At 48.1% G+C, this 22033-nt stretch overlaps 1 protein-coding gene across 16 annotated transcripts in view; it reads left to right on the forward strand.

Moving 5' to 3' along the window:
• AGAP1 (ArfGAP with GTPase domain, ankyrin repeat and PH domain 1) overlaps positions 1 to 17817 on the forward strand; it is a 332749-nt gene extending 314932 nt beyond the window's left edge. For all 16 annotated transcript variants that reach the window (XM_074548902.1, XM_074548903.1, XM_074548906.1 and 13 more), the window contains 2 exons: positions 8129 to 8384; positions 10205 to 17817. In XM_074548902.1, coding sequence (XP_074405003.1) covers positions 8129 to 8384; positions 10205 to 10408 — 460 coding nt within the window. In that variant the 3' untranslated portion in view covers positions 10409 to 17817. The remainder of the gene's footprint in view (positions 1 to 8128; positions 8385 to 10204) is intronic.
• The last annotated feature ends 4216 nt before the right edge of the window (positions 17818 to 22033 follow it).

Raw genomic sequence — 22033 nt, forward strand, 5'->3', positions numbered from 1 at the left:
ATCTTGTGGCTACTACTTAACTCTAATCCCACTTCTGCTGTCTCTGAGGCCTGCCTTTTGTAGCTCTCCCAAAACCCTCTGATTTTATGGATTCCCACATCTTTCTGCTCTGCAAGTCTGTCAGCCCCCTCCAAGTGGTTTTTTCCCCCTTCCCTCATTATTTATAAGGCACTCTCAGTTCTGCTGCTCCTCCACTTCCCAGCAGGGCGAGCAGAGGAGGAGCTCCATTTCTGCTCCTCGCCGTGTTTGCCGCGGGCCGCGCTCCGGAGCCGCTGACATCAGGCACTGTTGTGGTATCCCTAATGCTGTGTGATGGCAGGAGCACAGCCCTGCTGCATGCTACACTGCTCAGCCATGGGGACGCTCACACAGCCACCTCGCTCCATCTCCCTCCTGGCACGCACTATTGAGATTTATGCCTTGCAGTATTTGTGTGTCATTCCCCATCCGCCGCCTTGGAGAAGTGTCACCATCATAATTTCTGGAAAAACCTCTTTGCCCGGGATTCTTCTTCTGGAAAGCTCAGAAGCCTCAGAGAAAAATGAAAACAATAATTAATGAAAACAAGAATTATCTGATTTGCTTCTCCTCTGTTTTGCTGCTTTGGACATGGTTTACCAACAGGTGGTTGTTTCATTCATTTCTGCTGTGAGTTGTTTTTACTTATTGGCCAATTATGGCCAAGCTGTGTTGGACTCTGAGGAGAGAGTCAGGAGTCTTTCATTAGCATCTTTTCTTCTGTCTGTATCCTTTCTGCATTCTTTAGTATAGTTTTATTACAGCAATCTTTAATATAATATAGATAATACAATAATAAATTAGCCTTCTAACAACATGGAGTCAGATTCATCAATTCATCATTTCCTTCCAACATCAGGGCACCCCAAAAATACAAAGAGAAGGAAATTTCCTTTTTCTTTTTTCTTTTTTGGTTTTTTTTTTTTTAATAAGTAATGGTTTTCTGAGCTCCACTTAAAACACTGCTGCATTGAGCAAGACCTTGCTGTAGGAGAAAATTAGTGTTAACAAATTGGAGATTAATGGAATCTTCTGACCTGAGTGACTGTATATCAAATGGCAAATTGAAATTTCCAGTCTGTGTTTAGGTACTGGCACAATGCAGTTTGATTTATACACTTAAGACATCAGGTTAAGTGTGGTTACACACGAGTAACAAAATGCATTAGGTACGTGCTTCCAATTACTATTCCCTGCATATATATATATATATATATTTATTTATTTATTACTGAAAACAGGCAAGAAGCAAATATACTCCTTGGTTTTAGCATTTCTGTGCAACTGTTGCAGCTTTTGGCTTTTTTAAGGTAATATTTGTGGTGTGCCCAAGTGTTGAGGTTGACTACGCAGTAAATGGAAACATTCCCAATCCTCTCAGCCTCTCCTCATAGCAGAGGTGTTCCAGACTTCTAATAGTCTTTGTGGTCTCAGGGCTGTGGTGAGCTCTAAATCCTTAGAGTTTACCATTGTTAGGGTTTTTCCCTCTGAAATGTCACTGGCAATGCTGTTTCAAAAAATTCTGGGGCTTTTGGGGTTAGAGGAAAAGGACAACTTGTGGCTTCTTCAAGGTTTTTATTAAATCTCTAGGAACTGTTTTCATTTCACATAATGGTACAGAACAAAGAAAAAGCCTGGATTTTTATTGAGAAAAGATTTAAACAACTTGCTGGGCTTAGAGTTATCACCCTTAGGATCTTTATTCTCAACTTAATAAGCCTTATCTTAGTACCCACAGTATCCCCTGCTGTTGTATGTCACAGTTTTTGCTTAACTTTACACAGAGTAAACCTCAGATGTGATATATTTTATTGAGGAAACCTTAAAAATTATTAGATGGAGTGTCTTGCAATGAAAACAGAAGTTGGCTGCAATTTTCTGTGATAAATCAGAGCCTACAATTGAAGAGTATTTATCTGAAAAGCCTGAAGTCAGTAAACCTTGATGTCTTGGCCAGGCTGGTCGTTAATGTTGGGCAGTGATAAATCCTGTGGGTGTATTAATGCTTCAAGGAGTGCTGCTGCTTATTGCATGGAGGGGTAACCCACAAGTGCTGGTTTGGAGCCCTGTGCAGGGGAATGCTGTCAGGAGAGAAGGAAAAAGGTGGAGGAACTCCTCCAAATCCAAGTAATGATGATCCTGGTAAGTGCCAGGCAAGCTGTGATTAATTTGAGAAGCACGTTGAGCTCTGCACAAATGAGTGATCTCTGTCCCTCACACACAGCAGGGCTTTTTTTTTTTTTTCCTGAAACACACAGCTATGAAAGGAAAACTGAAAAATTGGATAGGAGAGTTAATGGTGGAGAAGGTCCAGAGCTGGGGCTGCAGGAAACAAGTCCCTGACAGTGCGAGGTGCTGCTGGTGGGAAACCGCCCTCCTTTCATAGGATCCTGGAATGGTGAGCATTGGAAAGGACCAAGATCATCTCCTTCCAACCTCCTGCCATGGGCAGGGACACCTTCCAGCATCCCAGGGTGCTCAGATCCTGGCCTTGAACTCTTCCAGGGATTTGTTCCATTTGGTTAGGTTGAAAAGGACTGAGAGTAGAAGTAACCTGAATTTGGCATGACTTTGAAGCACTGAATTGTCTATCTCCTGGACCAAAATTTGAAGAGTGTGTTGAACACAGTGCTCAGGCAGATAAGTTGCCCATCAGACAGCACCTAAATCATTTCCAGGCTGGGTTACTACACTGCTCACTTGGACCAGAGTCCAAGGCAGGATACGGGCTGGCTGATCCACGCTTTCCTATGGGGCTGCCCTTCGTCCGTCAGGGATGTTTAACTTGTGAGAAGTAATAAGCTTAATAGATAGACTTTATTTAATTATTAATGATCCCTTTCTATCCTTACAGCTCATAAAACACCCTGTAGGTTGGCAAAACACTCATAATATTGATCAGGAGCCAGAGAGATATTTATTTCCTCTTTGCCCCGGCGCGCATAAATCGCGCTCCGTTCCCGAGCGGGTGGGATTTACAGTGGGCCCGTTTCTTCAAAGCTCTCAGTAATTAAGGGATAAATACCCATCGGTCTTTGCTTGCTGTCTGGAGCCCTGTTGTTTGCCAGGGACCTGGATATTCCCGGTGGGCTCGTGCCTTCCCCCTTAGCAACGCGGCGGGGCGGGGAGGCATGCGGGGCACGGAGCCGCTCAGCTGCCCAGCGCTGCCTTTGCAATGCAGCAGAGGGGTCTTCTCCTGCAGAGAGAGAGGAAGCCCCTGTGTTTTCTCAGCACATTGTTCCCAGCCCCTCTTCCATGCCTCTCCTCCCAGTTCCTGCTTTGCTCGGGGCAGGAAGGCACTTTGGAAATTCCTTGCTGCTAGCCCCTTTCTTCTCGCCCTCTCTTCTTCTCCTCCCCGCTTTTGCTGTTGCAATTAAAAGCATCATTTTAATTGCATTTAACCTTTCTCCAACATTGCAATCCTGCCCCCACCCTCAGTGTTTTCCTTTTACCCATCCCAAGCCTGCATCACCAGCCCTGTCCAAAGCAGTGCCATTTTTTGGGATCATGTTTAATGGGGAAGCCCCAGCACATGCAGCTGGTCATTAGGTGATATGTGCTCCTTGTGTGCTGGACCACGAAGCTAATGACACATCCTGGGGCTCTTCCAGGAGTTTGGGAGGTGCAGTGGCTTAGATTTACTTCATTTTCTTGGAAGAGACACATTAACCTTGTCAGCTGGCCAACAGGAGAGGAAATTTGGCTGAGCTCTTGCTGAGCTGGCCAGGTTACCACGGCATTAAAGGGTTGTACTTCAGTGAGCAACCAGAAATGGCAACACACGGGCACAGCACCTGCACAGCCACCGTGGAGACACCACTGAGAGGCCTCCTCCCTAACAGAATTAGTTCCTGTAGCAGGAGAGAAGAAAGGATGAAAAAAATGAGGAGCTTTTCAGTGTTGTCAGAGGTGTGGAGGATAAAACTTCACTTCAAAGTGCCTGTAAGGAGCCTGCTCTCATTTCTGGTGGTGGGAAATCAATGCTGGGCCATGGTAAATACCTGCTGTCCGCTGTCTTTCTAATTCAACCTTCAGAATTTGTTCCAGGTTTTTGACAAGTGGTGAGTAACTCTGGATAACAACATGACATTTTAGTCATCCTTTTAGTCATGCTTTGGGAAGAGCAAGGCTGCTCTTGCTCTGGAGCTGTGGAATTCTGATGGCAAGTTCCCAGCCTCTCCAGCCACGTGCTGTTGCCCACTCAGGCAGTTCTGGGTCACTGCATGAGCACCACTTCTTTTCCCACCCTGCACATCCTCTTCTTGTTTGCCTGCTGATGTGACTCCACCAAAAATCTGTGAGGGACAAGTGGAGGTGAAGGCAGAGGTGAATGGGAGCGAGGAGGAGTCAGGATGGAGGGTGGGTACCAACAGGATGAGGCTTCTGATGGCATTGGTAGGGTGGAAAACCCAGTGCAGCACATGATGGGGCTGAGCTGTGTGGGATGTGAGGCTGTGCTGGAAGCAAATCTGCTTTTCCTCTTCTCTGATGCTCCCTGCTTACCCTCCCCCCTTCCAGTGCCCAGTATTTATGTTTCCACATAATAATGATGTGATGTGGCTGGCAGAGTAATTTAAATAATTGGACATTATCTTGAGAAGCAAGCACCTAATTAGATCAAAATAAACGGAGAACTGAAATTTTCATCTGTTTCTAATAACCTTTTACCTGTGTACAGTGCTGCTGCTGCAGCAGGGGTTTTGTTATTCACACCACTGTGTGTTCTTGGGGTTCATGAGTGATGGAGGCTCCTGCAGGAGCAGAGAGCTTGGTGGCACTTTCTGGACAACACTGGTGACTCATTCCTGGTTCTGTGGGGTGTTTTGCAGTGATTTTCTGCTGTATGTGCCCTTGTGTGCGGGGCAAGCTCAGTGAGGTTTGGAGTCTGCACCAGCAGATACAGATCAGTGTTTGAACACAGATATTTAGCGAGAAAAGGCTCAAAGAACTTCTGACCTTAGGGCTCTGTTGCTCATTTCTCTAAGTTCATCAAGGAGCTCATAATGAATTCGTTTTGCTGCATATGAGGAAGAGGCAGCTCAGACCTCCCCCAGTGTTTGGTGTCACTGGGACCAGCAGAGCACATGAAGATGTTGTTTCTACAGCACAGCAGCTTTGATTTGCTCCTGAGACAAGGACTCCACTGCTGAAAGTTCACTGAAAGAGTCTTGGTTTGGCTTTGACAACTACAGCTGGAAGTGCCTGGTATGGAGAGGGTCCTTTAGAATTACCAGGCTTGTAATTAAGGGAGGAAGAGAGGGCAATATTTACTAGCCTTTATTTTAGGGACTGGTTCAGTGTCTTTCTCCTCATGAGTTACTCTCCCTCACACTTCCTCGTGCTCTTCTTCAGTTGATTTATTTAAAGGTATGTCAGTGCTGGCTGAAATGAAACACTGTGCCTCCTCTTCCTGCTTATTGCTGACCGCTCCAATAATTCATTTTTTAGCTCATTAACTAACAGGGGATGTGAGCAGTGGTCCTCCAGGGAACTGCAATGAGGTTAAGTGATCTACTGCTGACAACTCTGCTCTTGGACTGGCCTTCCTTGGGGGAAATGAAACCTCAACCAAGACAAGCTGTGGATCCCAGAAGTGAAATTGGGGCATCAGAGCAACAATTGCAGTATTTGTGTCTTGTTGTCAGGTGGTGGAGCAGGAAAGTCCCCAGGACATCCCATCCAAATGAAAGGGTTTGTGCCAGAGATGGAGGCAGGATGTTTGTGAACATGCTCATTGGAGAGCAGTCCCTGTGTGTTGTGGCTGTCCATGAGGTGTAGTCCAGCGTGCTTTTCCTCTCACCTCTGACGAGGTTTTGTTTTCATCCCTAACATCCAAATCCTCCTTGTGCCCAGTTTGTACTGCTGAAAAAGACCTGAATCTCACTCCATACTGATGTCAGTGACTGCCCCAAACATCTGAGGCCTCTGAAACACCTTTATTTTGATTTATAGTTCCACCACGACCCTTGATGTGACTCCAAAGGTGGAACTGGACCTTACTGAGTGAATTCATTTGGTGCCCAGCGCTGAGGCAGGTGGCAGCACATTCCCCTTCCTGTGACATTGGCTACTAAAGAGGTTCCTCTTCTTTCCCCAGCCTTTTGAGGCAGTAGGACAAAGCTGAGCAGGACTGGGGCATCCCTATCTCTCTTTCTTGCATCCTTCCAGGAGCATCAGGGTTGTGAAAATGTGCAGAGCAAATGTGAAATTGGTGCTGATAGATTTGTGAACCTGCCAGCCTCAAGCCTGGAGAGCCTCTGCCTGAGCTACACAGTTATTCTCTCCTTTTAGCCTCACTGTTACAGTTTAGGCTGAATGGTGATTGGAAGTGGGAGATTTGTGTCAAACAGCTTTTTTTTCTTGAGCCACCAGTGCTCTGATAGGAGTCAAAAGTTTCTCTCACTCCAAAGATGGTCTGGGGGAGAGAGAGAGATTAATTTGCAGACTCTTGACTAAGCTAAAAAAATACTGCTTACATATCTGAGGAGTATTTTGCCTTTAGGATGTATGGACATTTGAAAAATAAATTCCCAGAGCCCTGGTGTGCATTACTGTGGGTGAACAGCACAGGTTGAATCACCTCATTTTCCAGTCTGGCACGTTTTAAACGTGTAGTGGATGTGTTGGTTATACTCTCAATACCTCTGCGTGAGTTTAAAAAGCATCTGAGGTCTTTGCTAACATTCTTGAAGATAATCTAGCTGGATATTGGGAGCAGAACTGTTGCAAGAATGCCCATTTTATTGTAGATAATTATGTGTTAGTTTATTCCTTTCGTGGCACTGGTTCTAGTTCGGCTTTGTACCTTAAAAAAAATGTAATTAGAAAAACCATGAATTAAAGATTCTGATAACAGAACTCCTTTTCTTCCTCCTCTCCATCTGGAATACCTGCAGCCATACTCCATTTATCAGATCCTACCATCAAAGGTTAATTTGCAACTGCCCAAATGAGTTGTGGAAGGGCTTTTTTTTTTGGTGTGCCTTTTAGTTTGCAGGAGCCATTCAGAGGCTTGAGGTAAAAGAAGCACTCTCTGTGCTAATTTTCTGTTTGCACTTTTGCTCTGAAGAAAAGGCCTGGCCCCGTTTGTGGGGCAAACTGTGGCCAGGGCAGGGAAGCTGTGCCTGCTTTGGGAAGCTGTGCCTGAAAGCATCCAGGCAGGTCACAGCAAGGTCACTCCGCATGTCCCAGGAAATGATGCAAAACTAATCCAGATTTGCTGGTGGAAGGAGATGTTTACATAAGTATTTAAAAACAGATTAGGGCTAACCTGACACTAGATTACTGGGAGCAGTGTAAACACGGCTGAAAGGCGTAAACAGAGCTTGGCCTTTTGTACTCCAGAGGAGAGAATCTGTCACCAGGACCCAGCTGCCTGGCTCAGGTGATGTTTGTGGTTTTCACAGGCTGAGCAGATTACCTGAGGGACCTCTAAATGGGGCTTTTTTGTCTGGGGCTGCTGCTCTCAGATCATGTAATTGTATGGTAATTTTTGAAAGGGGGTGAGTGGAGGGCCTTGTTTGTAGTCCTTGTTCTGCTGTAACCTGATAGCACCAGAAAGCTTCTGATGGTTCTTTGATATATCAGGAGGAAAAGGTGCTTCAAAGCACTGGTTTGAATTTTGGGAAAACAAGAGGAATCATCCTTATGTCTTTGGGAGCATTACTCAGTTTGGAGGGGGACAAAGCCCCCATTTGGTTACTTCTGGTCTGGGTTACAGAAATGGGATGCTTTTTTTTTTTTTGCAGTGTGTTTTGCAGCCTTGAAGTGGAACCTTGTTGTGTCTTTGTGACCAAAGTGAGGGCTCTTGCCCTGACCTCTTGCTGGCCCAGGGCTTTTTAAGACCTCCTGTCTGTTGTCATCTTCCAACCCCATGGATGCTGGCACAGCATCCATCAAGGAGGATCCTGAGCACTGGAACAGCAAGGTGGACAACACAAATATTGCTAAAAATACAAGGTTTGGGTGAACTGCTCCTAAGGTTTGGCTGAACTCTTCCTGTGAGGGCTTTCTTGACATAAATTTGAAAGGGGAAACAACCTCCTTGTTGCTTGAGCACTGTGGGCTGCGACACCAGCTGAGAGTGACCTGTCCCCTCTGGCTCCCCTAGGGAAGAAAAAGAGCTCTGGATACGCGCCAAGTACGAGCAGAAGCTCTTCCTCGCCCCTCTGCAGTGCCTGGAGCTCTCTCTGGGCCAGCACCTCCTGAGGGCCACGGCCGAGGAGGACTTGAGGACGGTGATCCTGCTGCTGGCCCACGGCACGCGCGACGAGGTCAACGAGACCTGCGGCGACGGCGACGGGCGCACGGCCCTGCACCTGGCCTGCCGCAAGGGCAACGTGGTGCTGCTGCAGCTCCTCATCTGGGTAAGGGCTCCTGCCAGGGCTGGGGCCCTCAGGAGGGTGGGCCAGGGCTGCTCCTGAAGGGATTCATGGCTTCCTCATGTGGGCAAGGACTCGCTGCCCTCCCTCGGGAGGGTGGGCCAGGGCTGCTCCTGAAGGGATTCATGGCCTCCTCATGTGGGCAAGGACTCGCTGCCCTCCCTCGGGAGGGTGGGCCAGGGCTGCTCCTGAAGGGATTCATGGCCTCCTCATGTGGGCAAGGACTCTCTGGCCTCCCTCAGCAGGATGGGCCAGGGCTGCTCCTGAAGGGATTCATGGCCTCCTCATGTGGGTAAGAGCTCCTGCCAGGGCTGGGTCCCTTGGGAGGGTGGGCCAGAGCTGCTCCTGGAGAGCTTCAGGGCACCATGGCCTCAGGGTGGTGCTGCTGGAGCTCCTCATGTGGCCAAGGACTCGCTGCCCTCCCTCAGCAGGATGGGCCAGGGCTGCTCCTGGAGGGCTTCACGGCCTCCTCATGTGGGTAAGGACTCCTACCAGGGGCTGTGTCCCTCAGGAGAATGGGCCAGGGCTGCTCCTGGAGGGGTTCATGGCACCATGGCCTCAGGGTGGTGCTGCTGCAGCTCCTCTTATGGGTATGAAAAATGCTAATCACTTGTTTTTTTTAAATTTTAGAAGTTTAATAGTAATAAAATGGTTGTGAAAATAGTCATGCAATTAGAGCAATGATAATTTGGACAATTTGAATTAGGACAATACGAGACAATAGAACCAAAGAGTTATGGACGTCCGGGTACAAGCACTAACCCAAAAAAGGACCCACGTTAACAGAGGATTAACCCTTAAAAAAAAACAAACCTTATATGTTGCATATACATACACTTCATACATGATGCATAAATTCCATTCAAACACAGGCTTCCATCTGGTCATCCTCAACTTCTTCCTCTGAATCCTAACAGTGCCTTCGAGGTGGGAAGAAGTTCGTTTCTTCTGATAAGAGGGCAATAAATTCTCTTTCTCTGAAAGATTCAGATGTCCTGTGGCTGCTATCTTGCTGCAAGTCCTTTCTTTAAAAAAAGTATCCTACATAGCATTGTTTCTATTTTAACATCTTTTATAACCTAAAACCATATTTAACACACTACTTAAGTGAATTAATACAGCATCACTTTCTAACACAAGACATATAATAGTCATTTTAATTCTTGTGAAAAGCCAATCACAAAATATACATTTTTCACGTGGGTAGGGACTCGTTGCCCTCCCTCAGGAGGATGGGCCAGGGCTGCTCCTGGAGGGCTTCAGGGCACCATGGCCTCAGGATGGAGCTGCTGAAGCTCCTCATGTGGGTAAGGACTTGCTGCCCTCCATCAGGATGGGCCAGGGCTGCTCCTGGAGGGCTTCACGGCCTCCTCATGTGGGTAAGGACTCCTGCCAGGGGCTGTGTCCCTCAGCAGGATGGGCCAGAGCTGCTCCTGGAGGGCTTCAGGGCACCATGGCCTCAAGGTGGGTGTTCCTCACTGCATGCTTTCAGAGGGTGGTAGAAAAGCACGTTTCTGCCTCTCTGCTGCTTGTTGGAAAGCGAAGGAGAGCATGGGAAAGGAGGAAGGAGAGATTCCCTTAGCTTGGAGTCTGCTAGGGCAGATTTTGTCCCACACGATTTTGTCCCTTCCTCAGAAATATTTTTTCCATACGTGGCTCAGCGCTGCCGTGCTCGTGTTGCCAGGCTGCTCCCTCACCCTCCCTCACCTCCAATCCCAAACCCCCTCCCCAAATTGTCACATCCCAGCTCCCAAAGCCCAGGTGCCATTTGTGGTTTGTGATTCCCCCCTCTTGTCACCCCGCAGTACGGCGTGGACGTGATGGCGCGCGACGCCCACGGGAACACGGCGCTGGCCTACGCCCGCCAGGCCTCCAGCCAGGAGTGCATCGACGTGCTGCTGCAGTACGGCTGCCCCGACGAGCGCTTCGCCCTCATGGCCACCCCAAACCTGTCCAGGAAGAACAACAACCGCAACAACAGTGGCGGGAGGATGCCCACCATCATCTGAGGGGAGCGCCTTGGCTGAGCCCGGCGGCGGCCGCAGCCTCACATTCCTCCATCGCCATCGCAGCTCCGCTCTGTGAGTCCGCTGCCTCTCCTCCTCCTCCTCCCTTTTCCCTGCGTCCATCCCGAGTGCCAGCGGAGCGCGGGGGGCCCGGGAGGAGCGCGGGGGCTGCGGGCAGGCCCTGGGTTTGGGGGCCATGCCGGGCAGGCCCTGGGTTTGGGGGCCATGCCGGGTGGCACCGGCACCGCGGGGAGAGGCGAGCCGGAGCGGAAGGAAGGAAAGAAAGAAGGAGAGAAGGAAGGAGAGACGGTGACTTTCCCTAAGTGACAGTGAAGCACATCAGAACATTTCACCTCTGCGGCGCCTGGATTTCCATTCTCTTCTCCCGAAGAGCTTGACGGCATAAATCAGAAGCAAGCACAGAGTTTGTCAGGTTTGAAGCTCCTATGATGGTATGTGTCAAATCAGTTGTAGCTAATCTGTCCGGGGAGAATACTGGCTTCATTACACTTGTATAGTTGAGTTCTTCCAGCATTACTGCTGTTTAATAGAACATGATTAGTCATCACGGAGAAAAAAGCATATTAGCTGAGGAGGTAGTTACATGGCACGCTTCGGTGATTGCTTGGATGTGATTGCAATATTCTTAGAAGCATCATATTATCTCAGACATGTTCTTTCGAGCCCTTGGAGCCCTCCTTTCTAAATTCACTGTCATAATTTAGTATCTGTTTAATTTTTCAGTCCAAAGAGAGGAAATGAGTTGCTGAGTGTTATTTGACTGCAGTCTCCTTGGTGTAAAAACAAAATGGAAAAAATAAATAAGGGTAAGCCTGAAACACAAAAAGGAATAATGAATACCGCTGTGGAAAACAACATTTCAAGTACGTTTGGTGAAATTAATAAATGCATTAAGGCTAATTTTTTTTTAAATTTTTTTTTTATGTTTTCAGCCAGCAGAAATAGGTTCTGTCATTTTGCCAAGGTAAATTGTGTTGAGTTTTTTGGTCACTCCTGTGATGCATTGCCTAACTTATACAGATTTTTGTATTGTGTCTCTAGATTCTATGTATTTAAAATCTATTTGAATAAAAAAAAGGACCGTAAATATACATTGATTTTTTTTGTACAGAAAATTACATCTCTGTTAATTTATAAACTGTAATGGATGTGAACTAAATAATGTGCAACTAGTTAGGATCTGTGGGTTACAGATCATTATTGTACATTGATAATATTCCCAGCAGTGAACACTTCTTTCCAAAGCCTGTGAGGAACAACATATCAGAAGGAGATCAGGGAAGGAAAAAAAAGCATTTAGGAAGGAGAAAAGAGGCTGTTCCTCAGCACTGTAAATATATTTTACTCCAGAAGTCAGGAAGCTTTCAGAAGCCAAGACAAAAAGGCCCATTCTGGCTGGGGGAAGATCAGATTTGATTAAGTTCAGAATTGATAGCCTTCAGCACGGCGGGCAGGGCTGCTTTTGGCTAGAAAAATGGCTTGTGCAAGTGCCCTGGACAGTTCCTTTCAATTCCAACTTTTAATACCTGATTGGGCCATTTTGGTCTTGCATCCCAGCTTCTCCTGCCTCCCACTAGCAGCATTCTGGCGTGGGGAAGCAGAGGTTTTGGCAGGCAGAAAAGTGATTTTTTTGTTGTTTTTCTTTAGAAGTGGCTTATGGCAGTGTGGGGATGGGGGCATGGTTTATCATGGGGAAAGTTGAAAACTCAACTGAATTGGATGTCAAAGGAACAATTATGTGAAGGCAGAGAGGTGCACACAGCAGGGCAATTTGCAGATCTACCTGCTCCTGTGTATTTCCCAAGCCTTTGGTGGTGCTCTTCCTTGGGGCTCTGGGTTTCACTCAGCACACAAATGGGAGGAGCAGTTGCTGAATAAACTGAATGTGGAAAAAATGCAAAGGAAGAAATGCCATGTGGTTATCTTAAGGAAAACCAAAAAAATGAAAAATTATGGATTTGAGGCAAAATTGTGGCTGAAAAACGAGCCTTGAGGTGGCAGCACAGGGATATTGACCAGCTTCTCCTCTTTGGTGGTGTTGTCCTTTTATACTTTGTTGTATTCTAGACCTTTGAGTATCTGGGGGAGGGAATCTTTCTCCAGCCAGCCAAGGCTGACTGCACCAGACACAGCTGATTCCCTTCCCCCTGGGATACTTCTAAATATTTGAATTTTTTTTTTTTTTAATTCAGAAAAGGTGTCTGTCTGAACTGCCATTTCTCCACCGTTCCTGACATTTGGTACTCGGAGGTGGTCCCTCAGGGAGGGGACAGCCCAGCTGATGTGGGATGCTGTGAAACCCCCTCTGTGTGCTGGTGCTCAGGAGCTTTGCCACAGCAGGGATTCAGGAATGGCAATCCCAGAGGTGCTAGAGCTCCCCCCAGGAGCATCCAGGGCATTTGTATCCCAAAAAACCAAGTCCAGTGTTTCAAACCCAGGGTTCAAAGTGCACATTCCTTTTCAGAGCTGTTTTTTTTTTTTTTTTTCCTTAATTGAGATGATTTTCTGTACATTGTTTAATGCTCTCTTTGGGCCACCTTCCTCTGACAAGGCTGAGGGTGATGCTTGAGAAACAAGGGCAACCAGGCAGATTGCAGGAGGACAAATTTCATGGTCCTTTCCTAAAAATCTTCTGAGGCCAACCCTTGAAAAAGCACAGAATATTTTTAGGAGAGGAAATTTCAGTCTATTACAGGAAATATTATGCATCCAGGCAAGCCAAGTGCTGCTTTAATTAAGTGGTAGCATGGTTGCTTTTAACCTAAATGTGGTTTTCCCCTAAGTGTTGGCATAACTGTGTTGAAGCAGTGTGGATGTGGGGTCTGTGGGGAGAATTCCCAGCCCTGCAGGTGGCAGAGCTCCCTTGGAAGGTCAGGAGATCCCAGAATATCCTGAGCTGGAAGGGACCTGCTGGCTGAGGGAGCCAGGGCTGTTGTCACCAAGTCACTCCTGGCAGGGGGTGCAGGAAGCTCTCCTTGGCTGGATCCTGGTGGGGCTTGGCTTGGAGAGCTCCCAGGCTTGTCAGGGGATGTGTTTGCACTTTGCAGAGGCTGCTCCCGGAGCCATCCAGGGGCAGAATCAGGCAAGGCCCCCTGGCACTTGGAGATTCCACAGGAATCATGGTTCCTGATGCTTTCACTCCATTCTCCCGCTCCTTGGCTCATTGTTTAGCCACTCTTGTTGCTTGTTTGGAACCCTCACACCTTTGGAGCATGTTGGGAACAAAGCAAGCCCTAGCTGTGACCCAGTCCATGAGAAATCCCAGCAGAAACCCGGCAGGCAGAGCTGTTTCCTCTGGAGGCTGTGGCAGTGGTTGGCATTGCACCCCCAAACCCTTCCCCTCGCCCCAGATTCCTTGCAATCCCCCTTCCGCTGCACTTTATCCATGACTAAAACACTAGGAGCAGCTCAGCCACTGGTGTTTCCATATTTCCTCCTCCCTTTGGCTAATTGCTGTGGAATTCAGTTGGATGTGTCACAGCTGAGCCTGGATATTGCCAGGACAGTTCCCTTCTTTCTCCTTGCTCTTCATGAAGGAAAAAGACCCAACCATGGGAAAATTCTGCCCTGAATGCAGAGGTTTGGCCAAGGGCTCCCATTGTCAGATTTCCAATTTTGGTGGTTAAAAAAAGGAGCAGGGGAAAGAAAGGAAAGCTTGGAGAACCTTGTTGCTGCTGGGAAAGCCGGGTGAGCTCCTGGAAGGTGGAGAGGATTTTGAAGCATTTGGGTGCAGTGTAAAATAACTGTGTAAACATTGTTTAATTCACTGTCTTGTCCCCCTTCCCTTAAATTATGTGTGTTAGTGCAAGAAGAAGCTTTAGCTGCACTTGGAGATTTGCCTGGGCCAGAGAAGGCAGAGTCATGTGGGGAGAGGAGCGGAGGTGGGAGCGCAGGTCCGGGTGTGGAAGTGATCTCCGGCACTGTAATGTAGAAAAATTAGAGTCTATGGGGTTGGAATAGCTTCAGCTTTTATATTTGTATGGAGATCGGGAGAAATGAAGTAATTTGTAGTTTCTAGTTCAGAGTAGTGGTAGTGGAGACAAGCACAGATTTCACAAGGGGGTCCCCAAGGGGCCCTTCCCAAACGTCTCGGGGAGCCGCCTTTGCACCTTAACAGGGATGGTTTGTGGGTTTGTTGTTGGTGAAATGGTCATTTCATGTTTGGTTACGTGGTTCTTGTCAGAGGGGGGACTCGAGGGCAGCGTTGGGGACCAAACTTTGGGGCAGCTTGGCTGGAGAGGAGACAACTTCCTCATCCTCATCTCACTGTCGGGCATCTTCCTTCCCCCTTAGGGGGCTGCTGCAGCAATCCCGTCCTTAGGTGGGATCTCTGCCTGTGGACCCTCAGTTCCACACCTTCCATTCTGGATGGTTTGTGGGTAAAATTGACTGCACAGAAAAGCCAGGTTTGGATATTCTTGTGTTTGCTGCACAAGAGGGAAAAAAACCCAAAACTGCTCCAGAGTAAAGTTCTTTTCAAGGCAAAAAAGAAACACTGAACTACCCCAAATCAAGAGGTTCTGCAGTGAGTTTTGAGTTCTAAGCTACCAAAAGAAAAGGAAGGTTGGCTTGAACGGTTTTATTGAAAAATAATAATAGAGGTCGTAGAGCAAAACATCCAGAGCTGTAGATGGGTGGATTTGTTGGTTTAGGATATTTGTAGGTTTTGCTTTGTTGTTTAGCATGGGCCAGTTTTTACAGTAAATATTGGGACAGTTTACCTTGACTTGATTGAGTCTGTCCCACATTTTAAAGGGAGTTTTGAGGGCTTTTGGCCAGGATTGTCAGGAGCTGTGAATAGTTCACGTTTAGAGAGGGGAATTGCATGATTTCTGAAAAGTAAAAGGTCAGTCTGGGGTTTTTTTAGGGCCGTCTTCAGCCCCAAATTGCCAAGCATGTTTCTGGCCCCATGTTTCATTTCAGAGTGACAGCAGGATGTGGGTGAATGAACTCCCATCGTTTCCTACCATGTTCAGGGGGGAGGATTTTGCTTGTGGGTGGATAAAATAAAGCTGTCTTTGTGCATTTCAGCAGTTTTAACCTCTTCATCTCCCCGTGCCTGCCTGCACCCCAAACCCCTGTGGCACATTGGGTTCTGTGGGCAGGCAGAGCCTCAGCTTCCCCTCAGCCATGGATTTTCTGGATGTGGTTTATTTTAGCTTCCAGTGCTAGGGCCTGGCTGTTTTGCAGTGCTTCAGAGCTACTCATTTTCCCATCTGTGTGTTGTGTACAGGGTGTGAGGGGGGTGGGTGGGGGGCACCTCAGAGGTCTCATGGCATGCCTTGGGGATGGTGGCACCTTGCTTGCTGGCACTGAATGCTCCCTGCTCCTCCCCTCTTTCCAGAACTGATCCGTGTGGGGGTTTTGTGTTTCCTGAAGTAGCTGAAAACACTTCCCTGGTGTTCAGGAATTGCAGGGCACGAGGAGGAAAACCCCTCACAGAGGGAGTTTATCCACATCTCCTCTGTGCCCCAAAGCCCAGGCTCCTCCTGCAGGGCCCAAGAAGGGTTTTTGTGCTGAATGTGGGGCTTTGGCATCTGCATCCCAAATGTAGGGGTTGAGCTGAGTTGAACTGGTGGGTGAGGTGCAGCCAGGGTGTCCTGAGCCCTCAGGTGTCACCTGGAGGTCACTTTGCACTTGCTGTGTGTGTGTGATGGTGTCACAGAGCTGTCAGGGACTGTGGGAATGCCCTAATCACTGCCAGGAGCAGGAGCCAGCCTCTGGATGGGAATTTATCCCAGCTGGAGTCACACCAGACACTGGCTGGAGGGATGGAGAGGTGCAGGGAGATGAGCTCCAGGCTTGCTGCAGCCTCAGGGGTTTTCCAAAAATCCAACTCCCTCAGGCAGCAGCACTCAGCTTGAGAAAGCCTTGAGCTTGGCCTGCAGGGCTGGCGGGGAGACCTCCTGCCTTGCTGGAGAGGGGAAATCCCTCTGGCCAGCCCTAGGGGTGGGAAGCTCCAGGGAAGGAGATCCTGAAGGTAGAAGGGACAGAGTGGCATTCCAGAGGCTCTTTTAAATACCAGTTTGCTTGAGACCCATCTTTCTGGCTGAACCTGGCTGTGGCACCAGTGAGCTGTCAGGGATTGAGCAGCACTCAGGGTCCTGCTCCCTTGAGGGGCTGTTGGGGAGATGTTTCCAAGGGAGATGTTCTAAGAGCTGTCTCCAGCTCCTCATCCCTCCCTCCAGGTGTCCTTGGCCGTGACTGGCTCCAGAATTTTGCAGTGGGGGTGTCACAAACCTGGGGTGCCGCAGGCTGGGAGGAGCTGAGCCAGCCTTGCTGCCACCACCTCTGCCCTGGCTGTGCTTCCTTGTCCTTCCACAGGGAGAGGGCAGGAAGGAGCTGTGGGGAAAAATTAGAGGATCTTGGAAACAATGGGAGGATCTTGCCTTTCCCGCTCCTTCAGTTCCTTGGAAGTGCTGTTGAAACCCCCGTCCAGTGTTTTTTCCTGAGGTAAGCAGGGGCTCGGCTGGATTCTCCATGGAATCTGCTGAGAAGAGGATGTGCCCATCATGTGCTAGTCCCAGGTTCCCTCTTGCTGTGTCACTGTCAGGAGCCCCTTTCACTGGTGGCTGCATGTGGGTGCACAGGCTGAGGGGGCTTTGGGGCAGGAGTGTCCCCCAAAACACCAGGGACTCCTTTGGTGATGTTCCTGACTCTTGGAACGGCCAAGGGCTCGGATCTGCAGCTCCTGCTGCCTTAAAACCCCCGGGCTTCAGCAGGATTTGAGCATCTCCCAAAAGCTTGGCCCAGCCCTGAGCAGCAGATTTTGTGTTCAGCCCCCAAATCCTCCAGGTCCTTCTGCTTTGTGGTGTTTGTCTGTCCAGCTGAGTAGGGAGGGAGCCCAGGTGAGCAGGGGACACCTGCCTGCGGTAGAGGCAGGAGGTACCCGGCACATGGCAGGCTTCATAGCAAGGTTTGGGTTTATTTTTGTTTGTTTTCTGTTTCTGTAAATAATAATGTATAAATGATGATGAGACAGTGTGGAAATTCTAAAAAAAAAAAAGAAAAAAAGGCAAAAAAAAAGGTCTTTTGTTGTTGTTTTTATATTACCTCATCCAGCAAGTTTGTTTTACAATGACTCGATGATGCTTTATTTATATTGTTTGTACTGTAATTAAACCAATTGACAAACATTTCACTTTGCTTGTTGTTTCCTATTATTTGGGTTTGATTAAGTATGCCAGTTTGTATTATGTTCCCCCTTCCTCTCTCTCTCTCTCTCTCTCTACACGTCGAGATTTTTTGTGTCAGCTGTACAGTATTCTGAATAATTAAAAATAAAAGTAAAAATTAAAAAAAAAGGAACAAAAAAGCTGTAAAGTACTGCAGAGAGAGGCTGCTATATTGTATAGGTCTCTTTCTAATAAAGACAAGAAAACTTGTTCGTTGCAGCTTGTTCTTTGCCTGAGTCTTCATAGTTCCACTGCTTCCTTTTCCAGCTCCTGTCACTCTTTGCCAGCCATAAAGATGAGGGATGGTCCAGGAGCTGGGATGGCAGAGGAGCCAGTAATGGTACAAATTGATAAATTAAAAAGCAATAAGTCAGCCAGGCCATCATGGGTGTGTACCTAAGAGTGCACGTGGAGTGAGTGACAGATCTGCCAGCCAAAAATATGGGAGCTTCCATTAAAAACAGCTCTTCTCCCCCAGGAAGGGAGCTCTAAGTGTTGCACCTTGGCTTTAAGGCTCTCTGGAGGGGATCCAAGGAATTAGGCTGGGAATGGTTACATCTGTATCTGCTAAATTGCTCCAAATGATCATTTAAAGTAAGAATAATGAAGCATCTCTGAGGTCAGCGTGTGGCATGGCCTAATCTCTGCTTTGGAGGGAAATGGTGGCTCTCCATGAGGCTCCTCTGAAACAGCTGAAATCCCTGAGCAATGGGCAGGTAATTGACATTTATTTACAGCTTTAGAGGTCTTGTCCTGAGTACAGCCCCAGGAGAAATCGGGAGTCTGAGCAGGCTCAGGGAGAAGCCAAGCAGGAGGTGATGGAGAGGGAAGAAGGAGGTGATGGAGAGGGAAGCAGGAGGTGATGGAGAGGGAAGCAGGAGGTGATGGAGAGGGAAGAAGGAGGTGATGGAGAGGGAAGCAGGAGGTGATGGAGAGGGAAGCAGGAGGTGATGATGTTTCCACCAGGCCAGACTGGGAACCCACTGGAAGGCTCCCTGCAGGAAAAAAATTACATAAAATTAGGAGAGCTGTGTGGTCCTTGGAGAGCAGCAGGTGAGATTCCATAGAAGTGCATGGAAAGGGGGGAAATGATGATTTAAGGATGATTTAAACCACCCTGGAGTGAAGAATGAAATGAGACATTTAGGATCCACAAGGGCACCACAGAAACAGAACCAGTGCTGTGGTTTGCCCAGTCTGTGCTGGTCTCACAGAGAAATCAGGGGTGCTCAGAGATGAGGAAAAGTAGGGGATTTTCCTCAAAAAGAGGGAGAAGCATCAGACTGGGGTTGGATTTTCCCAACCTTGCAGTCCTGGTGACCTCAAAGCCACCCAGGAGGGACAAGGTGCCCCAGAGGGCACCAGTGCAGGTCCTTCTCCAGACAAAACCTGGTCAGGTTTTGTCCTCATGGTGTGGGTGGGGCTGCCACAGCCTGGGGTTTATCTTCTCAGCCTGCTGTGCCCTGACCTAAATCTGCCATTGCCCATCCGGCCTCCCAGCTCTCCTGTCCCGCTAGGATTTGCGGAACTTTGCTGTTTCCTTCCCTGCTCTTCCTCTCCAAGTGCTCCAGGGAGGCTCCAGCAGCACTGTGAGGGATGAGAAGCTGCAGGGCTGCTCATGGATGTTCCTTTTTCCCCCTTTTTTGGGCTGGTTTGCCAGGCAGCAGCTGCTCCCCTTTGTTCCTGCGAGGTTTCCCCACCCTGCTGAACCCCCAGCACCCAGGCAGGAGGTGCTGCTTTGTGCTCTCCCCTCCTGGATTTGAAACGTGAACTCCCAGCCTGGCAGAACTCTGTTTGGCTTCCCCCTGGGTGTAAAGCTGTAGTAGAGCTCCTCTTTTTCGGAGCCATCCGTCCCTCCCCTCCTTTGCTCTCCTGAAGGGATGTGGGTTTTGATTTCGTGATGGGCACGGCTGGCTGCTCTCTCTCCCTCACAACCCTCCTAAGATCTGGCTTCTCCTGCAAGATCCAGGTGCTCAGGGATGCTGGAGCACATTTAAGGATGCCTTTCATGCCCACCTTCCTCACCTTACCCGCAGCCCACCCCTGTGTCCCCCTGGAACGCTCCCAGCTGGTGGCATTCACTGATGCCTGGGGAAAAAAGAAAATCATCCTTCAGCAAAGCAACGGGGGGCAGGAGGAGGTTGGGAAGGAAAACTCTTGATTCCCATAATGGGAGTGGGGGAAACATCCCCTTTTTTTTGCTTTTTTTGTTTTTTTTTTAAGAGAAAAAATAATTCCTAAAGAGCCCAAAGTGATGCTTTGCCATCAGGGCCTTGCTGTGCATTTCCACCCTTGCCTCCAAAGGATTCACCCTGATGGCACCAGCTCAGGGAAGCTCCTCCATGGCCCAGAAGATTCTCACTCTGTAGGCACCACGTCCAGGACATTCCCTGGGCACTTCTGCTGGCTTTCATTTGGTTTTTTAATACAAATCCAAACTGGTTTGGGTGTGTATTATAAAATCAGTGGGTTCCTGATTTCTGGTGAGAGGAGTGATGGGATGATCACATTTTTTCTTGTGGGGACCCTTCCAGTGAGTTCCCAGTCTGGCCTGGTGGAAACCCATCACCTGCTGCTTCCCTCTCCATCACCTCCTGCTTGGCTTCTCCTTGAGCCTGCTCAGAATTCCGGATTTCTGGTGAGGGGATGAGCACAGGAAGCTCAGAGCTGGTGGGATGGGGCCGAGTCTCCTGATCACAGCTTTGTTTTCCAGAAGAGACCCAGATCCATCTGGTGCTTAAACAAAAACATTTTATGCTTTGTGGAGGTCAGGTAAGAGTGACCTCAAAGAGCCAGGTCTTTATTTCTCCAGCAGTGGCCAAAAGCCAGAGCTGGAGGTGTCTAAAATCTGATTTTGTGGGGGTTTCCCTGTGGATTTCCAGCCTGGGACTTGAAAATTCAGGGACTTCCGAGTTACCTGTTTCCAGTGAGTTTAGTAACCTTAGTGGGTTTTTCTTCCATCAGTTTCTCAATCCTCAGTGGATTTCATCTCTTCCATCAGTTTCTCAATCCTCAGTGGATTTCATCTCTTCCATCAGTTTCTCAATCCTCAGTGGGTTTCATCTCTCCCATCGTTTTGGCTGATGCCAGAACCCCTGGAAGGCTCTGAGCACCCACAGCATCCACATCCCGGCCATGGGATGGCTTGGCTTGGCTTGGAAGGGACCTGGAAGCTCCTCTGGCTGCCACCTCCCACTGGAATTTGGTGTTACCCTGGCTGGGAGGAGAAGCCCAGCTGAAATTGGAGCTCTTCTGAGGCCGGGCTTCGAGCTCATCCCTTTTCCCTCTGTTTCTGGGATGAGTCTCAGGCAGAAATTTTGCTTTTTCCACCATGAAACATCACAATTCCGGCCAAGGTGACTTTGCAGAACCATTTAGGCTGGGGAAAACCTTTCGGATTTGGCCCAAATCCAACCCTAAAGGAGAGCACAGCCTGCAGGGGTGACCAGGAGGGAAACGTGGCCATTCCTGGTGCAACACTCCAAGTGCAGAGGGAAAAGCAGTCATTGATCTCTCCGAATGCCCAGTAAAGCCTTTAATTGCCCAATAAATGCGCGGGCAGTAACCATTTGAAGCCCAGCGCCAGCAATTAGCACTTATTTATTATTGCACTTATTTATTTATGCCCTGCCCACACCGATCTCCCGCTCCCAGATGGGATTGTTTGGAGATTCCCTGGGGTCAGGGGGAGGATGAGGAGCTCTGGAGTGGGGATGCTGTGAAAAACGCCAATCATTCATTTTTAAAATTTTAAAAGATTAATAGTAATAAAAAAATAATATAATTAGAGCAATAATAATTTGGACAGTTTGGATTAGGACAATATGAGACAATAAAAACAAAGAGTTAAGGATGGTCTGGGTACCTTTTCTGAGCAAAATAAGCCCAAAAAAGGACCCACGTTAACAGAGGATTAACCCTTAAAAGCAGCAGCCTGTTGCATGTTCATACACCTCATACATGATGCATAAATTCCATTCAAACACAGGATTCTGTCTGGGCAGTGTCAGCTTCTTCCTCTGAATCCGGACAGTGTCTTCAGGGCTGAGCAAGGTGGGAAGAAGTTCGTTTCTCCTGATAATGGAGCAATAAATTCTTTTTTTCTGAAAGATTCAGGTGTCCTGTGGCTGCTATCTCACTGCGAGTCCTTTCTTTAAAAAACTATCTTACATAGCATAGTTTCCATTTTAACATTTTGTTATAACCTAAAACTACATTTAACACACTACTTAAGAAAATCAGTACAGCATCGCTTTCTAACACAACACAAATAATATTCATTTGAATATTTGCCAAAAGCCAATCATAAAATACACATTTTTCACACTCCCGTTCCATGGAGTTTTGCTGCTGCTCAGGGATTGACCTTGGGCTTCCAGGGAATGCACAAAAATCCCTGGAGCTGACTCCAGCCTGTCAGGAATTGGTGCTG

Source organism: Zonotrichia albicollis, chromosome 10 (assembly GCF_047830755.1).
Source record: "Zonotrichia albicollis isolate bZonAlb1 chromosome 10, bZonAlb1.hap1, whole genome shotgun sequence".
NCBI lineage: Eukaryota > Metazoa > Chordata > Aves > Passeriformes > Passerellidae > Zonotrichia > Zonotrichia albicollis.